At 43.9% G+C, this 13,541-nt stretch overlaps 1 protein-coding gene across 1 annotated transcript in view; it reads right to left on the bottom strand.

The window, feature by feature from the left end:
- SPATA18 (spermatogenesis associated 18) overlaps positions 1 to 13,326 on the bottom strand; it is a 41,386-nt gene extending 28,060 nt beyond the window's left edge. The window contains exons 1-2 of the mRNA XM_064285818.1: positions 13,013 to 13,326; positions 76 to 181 (exon numbers count right to left, since the gene is read on the bottom strand). Coding sequence (XP_064141888.1) covers positions 76 to 181; positions 13,013 to 13,099 — 193 coding nt within the window. The 5' untranslated portion in view covers positions 13,100 to 13,326. The remainder of the gene's footprint in view (positions 1 to 75; positions 182 to 13,012) is intronic.
- Positions 13,327 to 13,541: the final 215 nt, after the last annotated feature.

Genomic DNA, 13,541 nt, shown 5'->3' on the forward strand with positions numbered 1-13,541 from the left:
AGAGCACAGAGGCTAAAAGAAAGGGGGAAAAAAAGAAGGGAGAGAGCCAGATGCGAAAGCACAGGCCATGCTCACCCTCTTGGGCTGCTGTAGACAGGATTCCAAAGAGTTGTCCCTGCAGCTTGGCAACTTGCTCAATGAGTTCAAGGCAAATATTTAGATTTTGGTCACATGAGTTTGCCTGCAAAGCCAAAATAGCAGGCATTAAAGCAATTCCTTCACTAAACTGTTTTTTTTTTTTTTTTTTTATGACCCAACGCAGACAGGCAAGGGCCTTACAAGGACTGACTGGCTCCAGTATGCCCCCAGTGGCAGACCCTGCTATGTGTTCACCAAAACCTAGGTCCCTGCCCTCCTGGGCACAGCACTAGACTACTTCCCTGTTTTCCCAGGAGTTCATGTGGCCATGTAACTGAGTTCCTGTCAATGGGATGGGAAGTGAGGTGTGCCACTTCCAGGCCTGGCCTAGAAGAAAGCTTCTTGAGACAGTCTCCTCTTTGTCTTTCCCCATCTGCCTGCTAAATGCAGACGATCCAGCAGAGGGCCCGAGGATATAAAGTTGGTGGGACCACAAGAATTGGAAGGCTACTCACTGAACACCTGCGTTGAACTGTTTGTTGAGAACTAAAGTGTGTGTGTGCTAAGCCACTGAGATTTTGGAGTTGTTTGTTATAGCAACAACCCTGACTCCCTACTCAATGGAACTCTGCAAAAAATTCTTTTTTTAAGTGAATAGATGTTTTGTAATACAATACCAAACCAAACAAAGAAATAAGTTGCTGTCAAGTCTATGTGTTGCAGAGTAGAGCTGCACGCCATAGGGTTTTGATGGCTGTGAACTTTGAGAAGCACACCAGGATTGCCTTCCTAGCTGCCGCTGCCTGGGTTCAAACCACAAACTTTTTGGCTAGTAGTTGATCGTTAGCCATTTATACCACCCAGGGACTGTGTAATACGATACACTGCATACTAATTTATCTGTTTTATTAGTTCTCATTCTTTACATAAGTTCAATGTTTACATTACATGTGCATAAAGAATACTACTTGTTAACAGTAATAAGGCATTGCAGGGTTGAGAATACAATGGAAAATCAGACAAAAAAAGACAGGGCCTAGGAATTTATGGAACTTTCAGACTCTTAGAGAAGACAGGCAAGTAGACAGTTAACCTGCAGTGAAATAGTAAGTCCAGTGGCGTAGTGGTTAAGAGTTCAGCTGCTAACCAAAAGGTCAGGAGTTCAAATCCACCAGCCGCTCCTTGGAAACCCTATGGGGCAGTTCTACTCTGTCCTAGACAGTTGCTATGAGTTGGAATCAACTCAAGGGCACACAACAACAACAATAACGTGCACGAGGTATTGTCAGTGCTTTACATATAGAAACTCATTTAATCCTTATATATATGTGAGGATTAATCCTTATGTAATACATGAGGATGAAATGAGCTTATATATGTAAAGCACTATGAGATAGGAGTACTAGCATTCTCATCTCCATTTTCAGATGAGAAAACTGAGGCACACAAAGATTAAGTAACTTGCCCACAGTTACCCAGCTAGAAAATGTCACCTGAAATTTGAACTCATGGCCTGGTTCCAGAGCCGATGTTCCTAACTACTGAACTACACTGATTTCAGATTAGTGCAGGGAGCAGAGGGAGAGCTGGATGATGTGATAGTGAACCATGAGGGCAGTCACGGAAGGCTTCTCTGAGGAGGTGATATTTGAGCTAAGTCCTGGATGATAGGATTCAGTAATGCAAAGTACTAGGGGAAGGGCTGGCTGCAGGGGAAGAGCAAGGGCAAAAGCTCTGAGGCAGAAACAAGTCTGGCGTCCTTGAGGACTAAAAGTAGGTCAGTGTAGCAGAGAGGTTGGCAGGACTGGCCTGGAAAGGGGTCTGGATGGGATGGCCTTGTTGCCACGGAGAGGACAGCTATTTGCTCTCCATGCTTGGCAAATAGTAGGTGCTTACTGCTCTGCTGTAGCCATTTGTTTCTATGCATCACCCTTCTATTCCCTCCTCCCAAAAAAGGCCAAAGGACTGCCTTTCTCATGTTTGTATCTATTCTCAGTAGTATCCATAACAAATTAAAGGGTCCGAACATTGATGAATGAATGAGTAGTTTAATAGCATAATGCTTATATGGTCCAACATTTGGAAACCCAGAGCCTTAACAGGCATCTGCACTCCTTCCTCACTGAACCAGTAGCCCTTTGCCCCTGCCGTTTTATTCCTGCCCTTATCACCAAAAAACAAAACAAAATAAAACAGTTGCTGTCAAGCCGATTCCAACTCATGGCAACCCCACGTGTGACAGAGTAGAACTGTGTTCTATGGAATTTTCAATGGCTGGTTTTTCAGACGTAAATCTCCAGGCCTTTCTTCAGAGGCACCTCTGGGTGGACTCAAACCTCCAATCCTTACGTTAGCAGCTGAGTGTATTAATCATTTGTACCACCCAGGGGCACTTATCATGTTGAACTTCGATCCTCAGACTTTTGCCCTCTGGCTAGATCATGTCAAGTGCTAAGTGGATAGAAGGGCTTGGGAGTCAATCAGCCCTGAGTGAGCGATCTTTTTTTTTTTTTTTTAATTTATTTTATTGTGTTTTAGATGAAAGAGTGAGTTATCTTTGCTCAGCTACTTGCCACAGTTCTGTGTGATCCTGTACAAGTTACTTAACCTCTCTGAGCCCATTTCCTCTCTAGTAAAATGAGGATAATAATGCCTTGTAGGGTATTAGGAGAATTAAGTCAAAATAATGTATGGGTATCACCTCAGAGACAAAAGGCATACAATAATTGATACTTACGAGTTTTGTTTTTTTTTTTATGAGGTGGTATGCAGTACTGAAAGAAGCAAGGGGCTTAGGCATGAGATAGCCCTTGGTTCAAATCTGGTTTTGCCATGTATTAACTCAAAAAGAGTGTTTGTTTCCTCTTATGTAGGATGTGGTTAGCACCTGTTTCACGAGCTAACTCAGGTGCAAAGACTAGCATAGAAGAGGCACACAGTAATTAGACGTACAATATTATTGTAGTATTATTGCTATCTGCTCCCGTGTCTTGCCCAATGCTTGGTACATATTGGGGGCCTAAAGTAATGTCTGTCAAACAAGAAAGTGTATATAATTTAAATGACAGTAGAGGATATACTGTGTCACATAGTTCCTTTTCCCAGGAAATGTCACAACATGCTGAAACTTCCAACACAAAGCACTGTACCAGATACTCAAATTGCAACAAGGTCACATTGTTCTACTAAACACAAGACAGATACATCAAAGATAGGAATTAACTATACCGTCTCTTAGTTCCAAAGCACAGATTCTCCAGATTCATTCATTCAGGAAACACTGAATTCTTATTTCCGGTGGCCCTGGAAACAAAGCTACATGAAAAAAAAAAACAAAAAACAGCTGCCTGCTGTCAATGAGCTCAGTGCTGGGGAAGTAGGACAGAGAATGGGAAACAGTGGGTAATGACTAATTACCTTAGAGTGTATTAAGTGTTCTGTTCGGATAGTGTGCTGTCAAACCTGTTGCCATCAAGTCAGTTCCAACTCATAGCCACCCTATAGCGACCCTATAGGACAGAGTAGAACTGCCCCATAGGGTTTCCAAGGAGTGGCTGGTGGATTCGAACTCCCAGACTTTTGGTTAGCAGCCGTAGCTCTTAGCCACTACACTACCAGGGCTCCAGTGTGCTGTAGAGGCAGCAAAAACCCTCTGATGAAGGACATTTCAAGAGGCAAGAACAGCAAGTACCAAGGGCAAGAAGCAACAAGGCATATCAGGGCAAAGTGAGTACAAGGTTCAGATATCAAATAATGAAGTACTTTATTTGCCACATTAAAGATTTCAGGCTTTATTACCTCATCATCAAAGGATTTAACAGGGCAGATGGGGGAGCATGGCTATGACATGGTCAGACTTGATTTGCTTTTTATAAAAATCACTCTGGCAGGAGCAGATCAGATACGGTTTGGATTAGAGGGCGAGTCTGGTTGGGAGGTACAGGGTTGCTAACAGTCTGTCATAGAGATGTTAAGGGCTGTGCAGACATGAAGGGTCCATTAAAGCTCCTTCCCAGCCCCAAATCACACCTGTGTCAGCCAAGCTCCTACTGCTGCTAGGTTAAGTAATTGGGAAGAGACGAAGGTTGAACTGGGACCTAAACCCATTCCCGCAGCCTCCAGCACTGGAGCCGGAGCTCTGAAACATGCTATACCCAAAAGCAAATGGAAAATAAGTTGGAGCTCAGAAGAAAGATGGGATTGAAGGTGTGGCTTTGGAGGTCTTCAGCAGATGGGAAAGAATAGACATCGTATGTGTAGATGAGGTCATCAGAGAGAGTGTAGAGTAGAATAGGGAGAGGGCTGAAGGCAGAGTGGAAGGCAATCTTGCTGTTCCAGAAGTGGGCTGAGGATGAAGGGCCAAGGAATGAAAAACAAAACATTAAAACAAGAGCAGCAAGAAGTGAGAGGGCAACCAGGAAGAAAGACAAAGAATCAGGAAGCCAAAGAAAGATGGTTTTAAGAAGCAGGAGAGAATGGTTTACTCTCGGCTTTGCTCATGCATTATGGTCTCAACAAATCTCTATGGAGAGGAGAGATTTGAGAAAGATTTAAAAGGTTGAATCCTCAAGGCTTAATGAACCCATCGTGAGGTGTGACAGAGATGGAAAAGAAGGAGTCCCAGATCTCTGACTTGGGCTGCAGGGTGGATTGTGATGCAGTTGCCCAGCCAGGAGCCACAGTAGAAGAACAAGACTGTAGAAGTGATAACCAGTTCCATTCTCTGGGTTAAAAGGGTCTTGGAACAGCCACATGTCAGGAGCTCTGGAGAAAGCCCAAGCTGGAGACAGATTTGGGAGTCACCAGCATCTGGAAAGTAGCTGAAACCATAAAATTTGACCGTATTGCTGCAGAGAAATCAAGCAGATAAGAACTGGAAAAACAAAGAAAGAAAGATGTGACCTACTACCAGGTGGCCTCTAGTGATCATTACAGGAGCAGTTATAACAGAATGGTGTGGAGAGAACTTGAGGCATCTCCAGATTGCGCTGGGTTGAGGAACAAATGGGAGTTGAAGCAAAGGCAATGAAGACAGACAACTCTTTCAAGAAGTTTAGTAGTTTAAGTAAGGAAAGCAACAGGATAGTGGCCTTGTTCCCATCCCCTCAATGTCACCACTCACTTGCCCACACCAAAGCTCCTGATCTGTTTTCCCCTCTGCTCTGCTAGAGTGACTCTCTCCACACCAGTCACTATTCTGCTCTGCTTTGTACTCTTGGGGCGCCTATCCAGAGTGAACACCAATCCTTTGGACCCTTTCATTTCCTGTTACTTCTGAGCATTCTCCACCTTATTAACAGGCTCTTTCCCCTCATGAGAGCCTGATCAACCAAAACGCTCCACCCAATGGTTCTCTTATTCGTATCATTCTATTCTTACCTTGAGTCTTCTCCACTGGATTGACCCTTTAATTAAGGATCTTGACCCTTAATTAAAATTCCTATTAGACTTCCTTTTTCCATAGCTCATTGCCTATTCTCCTTAAATAGAAAACAATGATGTTGTTTACATTAATATAAAAATAAGAAAAGTCAAATTTAAAAAGTTGGTAGTCTCTCTCTTAAAAAGAAAACAACTCCCCTTAATCACTTGTCAATTTCTTTCATTGTCATGAGTTCCAACTTCTAAGCTAGTAGTTTAACGTTGAACCTTTGCCACCACCCAGGGACTCCTTAAAGTTAGATAGGTGCTGTGTAACAAATTCTGGCCAATGGAAAATGAATGGAAGTGATATGTGTATTTTAAGAGCAGTACAAATTCTTTGCTCTTTCTCTGTCTTCCTCTGCAGCTAAGCCCTTAAAGCTCAAGTGATGAGATAGCTGCTCCACAGAGGGCACCTGGAAGCAAGTCGCTGAATGAGAGCTGCCGTCAGACTTTACATGAATGAGAAAGAACTTGTTATGTTAAGATATTGAGATTTGGGTTTAATTCATTACTGCAGCATAGCCTGCCTAGTAAAGAGATAAAGAAAACCATTCTCTATAAATTTACTAGTTAGATTAAACCCTCAAGAATGTAGAAGTACGTTGACGAAGGGAGGAGTGAAGGTGGGCAGAGAGTCTGTTTGAACACACCATAGCAACTACAACAACCCTTTGGAATCAGATATATTTTGGCATAGAGGTAGCGTTTACTTCAGCCACAAAGATTTCCTAAGACAAACAGAAGAGATACCTCTTTAGGGTCTCATTTTATGTGTTGGTTTTAATACGTTGTTTTCACTTGTTAGTGCAAATTTCTGTAACACAAGAGCAGAATAATGCAAGAGGAAGCAGTACCAGTCCTTCCTACCATGCCCACTCGCATACTGAGCAATCAAAAGCTTCGAGATTGTAATGTCCTGGCGTCTATTATTTTACCTTAAGAAATGCAATCTTATCCTAGGTTGAGGATAGAATTTTAAGGGTATAGAAAATTCATACCATTTACTACTGTAACTATGGAGCCCTGGTGGCGCAGCGGTTAAGAGCTCGGCTGCTAACCAAAAGGCTGGCAATTCAAATCCACCAGCCGCTCCTTGGATATCCTATGGGGCAATTCTACTTTGTCCTATAGGGTTGCTACAAGTCAGAACTGACTCAACAACACCTAACAACAACAACAACTGTAACTACACAGAGTATACATTTAAAAAAAAATCTCAGCGCACCTGACCCAGGTTAACTCCCTACTCCACACGGCCCTGAGGGCACACAAAAGCATCTCAGAGGGAGGAGAGTTTTGGCCAGAGTTGAACTACTCCAGGCATTGCCAACATGTTAACATCTTAACATCTCTGTGGAGTTACTAGGTGATCAGAATCCAGTTCTGCAAATAACCAAGCTCCAAGAAGGTTATTTGACCCCTTTACACCCCTTTGTTGATCAACAAAGTCATACGGATGTTGCCTGATAAATTTAAGAATCTGGGGCAGCATGATCTTACATAAACCTCAAAGTTTTTGACTTTGTTTACCAAATGTGCCAGAGTAGCTTACAAGAGGTTGACATAGTCTTTTGGCTAAAGTATGGTCCAACCTTGTCTGTTCTCCAGTTTCCTGGTTATGCTACAGCTAATGTCGTTGTTGTTGTTGTTGTCAGGTACTGTCGAGTGGGTTCTGACTCATAGCAACCCTATGTACAACAGAAGAAAACACTGCCCGGTCCTGTGCCATATGCACAATCGTTGTTATGCTTGATCCCATTGTTGCAGCCACCGTGTCAATCCATCTCATTGAGGGTCTTCCTCTTTTTACTGACCCTCTACTTTACCAAGCATGATGTCCTTCTAAAGAGACTGATCCCTCCTGACAACATGTCCAAACTTGCTTCTAAAGAGCATTCTGGTTGTACTTCTTCCAAGACAGATTTGTTCATTCTTTTAGTATTCTTTGGTATATTCAATACTCTTTGCCAATACCACAATTCAACATGACACAGCTAAGGTAAACTTTCTAAAATGTAATCCAAACATGTCTCTTCCCTGCATAATGCTTTTAGTTTCTCCCCCTTGCACTCAGGATAAAGTCCAAACTCCTTAACACACCATTCCCAAGGCCCATCGCCATCTGGCCCTAAGCACCCAACCTAATCTCACTTCCACTCCCTGCACTGAACCATTCACAAAAACCCAAAACCTGTTGCTGCCGAGTCAATTTTGACTCATAGCAACCCTATGGGACAGTGGAACTGCCCCATAGGGTTTCCAAGGAGCAGCTGGTGGATTTGAACTACTGATCCCTTGCTTAGCAGCCGAGCTCTTAACCACTGTGCCACCAGGGCTCCTGAACCATTTACAGGCCCTCCCAAATATGACAGCTTTTTCATGCCACCCTGCTTTTTTTTTTTTTGGAATATGCTGTTTCCTCTATCTCCCCCAGTTGGAAATTCAGCTTTAAGAGGCCCAGAACCCTCCTCCCCACCCAGAGGTCAGGGCGACAACTCGCCTCTAGAAAAGCAAGAGCTATTCTCAGCAGCTAGCACAGACATAGGCATACAGTAAGCTCTGAAAAAAATTTTTTTGAATGAATAAATGCAGAAAGCTAAAAACTGTCAATAAAGGCAGAGTGCCTAATCCAGGGTTTTATACAGAGTAGAAGCTTAATAATCATTTGTTGAATGGATTGTTAAGCTCTTGATAGTTGGCTTGATTCCTGGTTGAAAAAGAGGGGATGCTCTATGGTGCTTTCACCCACAGTCTCAACCACAAAAGAAGAAAACAAATTCTGAAAGTATGTGTTCAAACCAAGCTGTCCCTTAAATCCAGTAAAACTAAAGTTTAAGGGAAAGCCCTCATCAAAACTTGGGACGGTCTTGCACTTGAGTGCAAGAAATTGAGCCAGCAATGTCTGCTACTATTTTATTATTTGTTTCTCTAGGGGTTTTTAGAAAATATCCCTTCTTGGAAATTTAAAAATAATCAAGCAAGGAGTGTTTCTGAGGGCTTAGGACCCAGGAGGGAGTTCCTGGGTGGCACATATGGTTAAGCACTAGGCTACTAACTGAAAGATTGGAGGTTCAAGTCCACCCAGAGACTTGAACTAGGAAGAAAGGCCTGGCAATCTACTTCTGAAAAATCAGCCACTGAAAACCCTATGGAGCACAGTTCTATTCTAACATACATGGGGTCGCCATCGCATTGGAGTCCATTCAAAGGCAACCAGTTTATTCTACTTGAATTAATTAGAACTAAATCAGTGTAGTCACAGCCAGCAGGTTAACCATTCTAGGATTGTCGAGTAAAATCAACCTTCTGTGGCAAACATGATTTACGGCTTTTAATAGTTCTTTACAACATTTTTACAAATTCATTTTGCTACAACGAATAGTCTTCCTCTTATGGTTTCAAGTCGAAAGTCCTTAGAACTAATAAAACGAACCTTGTAGTATTACAGGAAAGCTCTCAGCAATTCAGTTGAAACCAAACAATAGGTAAGAAGATACATAATAAATTTAGATTTAAGTTAACTTTTACAGTAGATGGCATATAGATATTTTCTCATCTTTTTAGAGAGAACAATACTAATTGTAAATCAAAAGCATTTGCATCCTCTCACTTGTGGCCCTAATTGGAAACTGCAATTTCCATTTTCAATTATAATAAAGACTGAAGCTATCTTGGGGATTTGAAATTCTAGACTGGATATAAAGGTTAAAGAAGATACATGAATCAAAGAAACTGTGTGTCTGGGAAAAGGTGGTGGCAATCATTCAATCAATATTTGTTGAGCAATTACTAGGTGTTAAGCTTTGTTCTAAGTGCTAGGAATACAGTGGTGAGCAGAACAAGACAGAAATCCCTGCCCTCTGGAATTTACATTCTAGTGGGGTAAGGGTGGAGAGATGCTGACAGTAAAAATAGATGAGTAAGTAAAAATTAGGTGTGGGTATTAGGGAAGAAATAGAGCAGGGAACGAGACAGTGAGTACTAGGGATGAGGGTGTTGTTTGGTATGCCATCGATGCCAACTCATGGCAACCCCATACTGTCTTGCAGAGTAGAACTGCCCCATAGGGTTTCCTAGGCTGTAATCTTTATGGTAGCAAATTGCCAGGTCTTTTCTCCCTTCGAGTGGCTGGTGGGTTCAAACCGATGGCCTTCTGGTTAGCATACAAGCTCTTAACCATTGTACCACCCAGGGCTCCTTAGGGATGAGGGTAGGAGATTGTAAATAGGATGGTCAAGGTGGGACTCTCTAAAAGGATGACATTTAAGCAAAGACTTGAAGGAGGTGAGGAAGCGAGGAAAAGCCTTCCCAGGCAGAGGGTGCAATGAGTGCAAGTGTCCTGAAGCAAGAGCTTGTCTGGCATGCTCTAAAACTATGCTGTCCAGTATAGCAGCCACCAACCACATGTGATTATTTCAATGTAAATTAATTAAACTTAAATAAAATTAAAAACTCAGTTCTGCGGTTGCACTTGCCACATTTCAAATGCTCAGTAGCTACCATATTGGACAGAGTAGATATAGAACATGGCCATCGTCATAGAAAGCTCTATTGACAGCATTCTTCTAGAAAGAGCAAGGAAGCCAGTGTTACCGGAGCAGACTGAGCAAGTAATGGACAGAGTAACAGATGAGGTTAGAGAGGTTAAAGGGGCACGGTTGTGTAGGATCTTGAAGACCATTGTAGAAACTCTGGCTTTTATTCTAAGGAAGCAGAGGGTTTTGGCAGGAGAGTAACTCGATGCAATTTTACAATTAAAAGAATTACTTTGGATTTTTTTTTTTTTAAATAATCTAGGAGGAAGGTTGACAAGGGTGATAGCAGTGGAGGTGTATAAACTGTTCAGATTCTATGTGAATTTTGAAGTTGGCACCAATAGACTAGGCTGATGAAAAGGATATGGAGTATATCATCAGGAAGACAATTAAAAGAGGTCTGTGGTTGGGTGTGGGAGAGGGTGAAAGACAATTAAAAGAGGTCTGTGGTTGAGTGTGGGAAACGATGAGTTCGATTTTAGACTGATTTGACTTTGAGATCACAACAGCACTCGCAACTGAAAATGTCCAGTGGGGCAATGGGAGAAATGAGAGCTAAGAAAAAATCAGGCCCTGAATATGGATTTGAGATTCATCAGCATACGTGTAAGAGTCGAAACAAGAGTGGAGGTAGAGGAGAAGACTGCTAATGTCTGGACCTTGAAGAACAGTCACAAGAGAAGGGTGGGTCGGGCAGGGAGACAAAAAGTATCAGAGCCTTAGGAGAAATGGGGTGTCGATAGCCAAAAGCAACAGAATGCCCAAGAGCTCAAGAAGATTGATGTTGCCTGGGAAATGGCCACAAGATTTGGAAAGTGAAGTCCCTACTGTTGAGTGGCGAGGAGAGAAGACAGTGAGTACAGAGGGACCACAGGTACTGAGAAGTAAAAGTGTAATAAACTGTGGCATTTCTCAAGGCTTACCGGTATTTTCTAAAACTATCATTGAAATTTGGTCCCATCAAAAGCTAATGTCATTTTTATTAAATGTTATCCTGTGACCATTTGAACATATATACATATATTTTTTAGTTCAAAGTTTAGGTAAGACCCAGGGTAGTAAAAACAAATTTTTTTTTGCTTTTTTTTTTTTTTTTTTTGGTGTGAGGTAGTTTTAAGAAGGGTGAATACATATATTAGCATTTGTTGTTCTCAGCCTTCTGAGACTGAGTAGTAATTATGAAGTTTCAAGGGTGATGAGGAGTTCCTGGACAGTGCAAATGGTTAAGGTGCCCAACTGCTAACTGAAAAGTTGGAGGTTCAAGTGTACCCAGAGGCACCTCAGAAAAAAGGCCTGGTGATCTACTTCTGGAAAATCAGCCACTATGGAGCACAGTAATACTCTGACAGACATGGTGTTGCCATGAGTCTGAATCGGATGGCAACTGTTGGTAAGGATGGTGGTAAGACCCAGTCTTTTTTGTGATAAAGAGATTAATTTTCCTGCAATCTTGATGAGGAAGAGTCAATGCTAATGGTATAAAAGGGGTGGGCTGGGGGGTACACATTAAACACTAGAAGTGAAGGCTGAGGAGAAAGCTGCAGCTGTCCTTGAGCTCCCCTCCACCTCAGGAACCCAGATTAAAGGGTGAAGAGGAAGCCCACCGGACTCACGACACCAGAAAGTTGCACTCTTCCTAGTAAACTGTTGCTGTCGAGTGGATTGCAACTTATAGCGACCCTATAGATCAGAGCAGAACTGCCCCATACGGTTTCCAAGAAGCAGCTGGTAGATTCCAACTGCCAACTTTTTGGTTAGCAGCCAAACACTTAACCACTGGATTCTTCCAGTAGGGTTTCAGAAACGAAGCTGATCTAGATTTTAAAAAAACTGGTATCTGAAAAGGAACTTTCCATATCATCTAGTCCAATCCCTCCCATTTTACAAACGAGGTGACTGAGACCCAGAGAGGTTAAATGTATTGCCCAAGGTCATACAGCTGGTCCTGTGCGGAGCCAGACCAAGAACGAGGGAGGGAGGACCTGACTCCTAGTCCATAGGTCTTTCACCTGCCCTCTTTATTTGCTATGTAAGAATGGGAACCTCCTTTTTAAGGTGGATGGAATGTAAAGTAAATTTGACACTCAGATTCTACTTTTCGTGTGTAGGAGGTTACTGGGAGCAGAGGCGAGGGTGGGGATTAATGGAACTTGAAATTTGATGACAGAATATTGGTTTATTACAGACGTAATCAGCCTTGGTATTGAAACACTGCCTTACTTTCCACGCTAATCAGTACATATGTGAAACCCGCAACGCTGACAAGTGTGTTTCACTGACACTTGGATGTATTTTTATAAAAATCTACTCTGAGGTTTACCGGCAACTCCTGGGTACCCTCAGAGTGCTACACTTGCAGAAAGGAAGGGGCAGGGGTGTAGCGGGAAGGCGTGGAATGAACACACGGAGGTGGGGAATGAACGGCGGACTAGATCTCAGATCCTAAGCGGACTGCCGGGCGCCTTGTTGCTAGGACCGCCAGCGTCCTTGGTTACCGCTCCAGCAAACGCGTTCTCTCCTAGCGGAGGAGTTCCAGCCCCGCCCAGCCCAGCGGAGAGAAGAGCGCACAGACTGACACGTGAGGTAGCGTCCCGGCGACCAGCGTCGGAGGCCGCGATCCCCTTTAGGAATCACAACCGCCCGGGCTTTGCAAAGCAGCCACCCCACGCCAGCCCTAAAAAAATCCCGCCTAGGAAGAGAAAATGGGGAAGGGGGTTATTGCTTAAGCTGTACAGAGTTTTTGCTTAAGGGTGATAAAAAAAAAATTGGAAACGTAGTAGTGATTGTTGCACAACATGGTGAATGTAGTTAATGGCACTGAATTGTACACGTAAAAATGGCTGAAACGTTTTGTTATAGATATTTCACAACAAGTTTCTTTTTCTTAAAAATAATAATAAAAAGAAACCGCCGCCCAGGACTGCGCGGGAAACTGGACAGAAGGCGGGCCCGGGGGATCCCCCACCCAAACTCACGTTGTACTCCCTCAGCCAGGAGTCGAGCTTCTCCGGCAGTGATCGTAAAAATTCGTTGGAGACTATTTTCCTCAGATTTTCTGCCATCGCTCGCTTTTCCGCTGGCCCGGCTCTGAGAGACTGGGAGGGGCCGAGCCGGGGGCTTCCGCGGGAGCGCAGGGTGGAATGGCGGGAAGGGTGTTATCTTCCTGGGAGGCTCAGAGCGCGGCTGCTGTTTGCATCCTCCCCCTCGGGTCGGACGGGGCAGGGTTCGGGAAGCCGGGGGGAGGTGCCCTGGGCCGCAGCCGCCGCGCCTCATCCGCTGCCCCGCGCGCTCACTGTGCTCCCCGGCGGCAGCCCGCTAGCCCCGGCCATAAATACCCCGCGATGATTAAACAAACCCTGACGTGGGCGGCGGCTGCCAGGGACGCGCGCGTCCCGAGTGCCGCGTCCTAGCAACGCTCGCGCCCCCCCCTCCCGCGGGCCCTCCCGGAGCCCTCCCACGGCCTCCCCTGCCCCGGGCACCCGCCCGAGCGTGCCATGTGGTTGC

Source organism: Loxodonta africana, chromosome 5 (genome assembly GCF_030014295.1).
Source record: "Loxodonta africana isolate mLoxAfr1 chromosome 5, mLoxAfr1.hap2, whole genome shotgun sequence".
Lineage (NCBI taxonomy): Eukaryota > Metazoa > Chordata > Mammalia > Proboscidea > Elephantidae > Loxodonta > Loxodonta africana.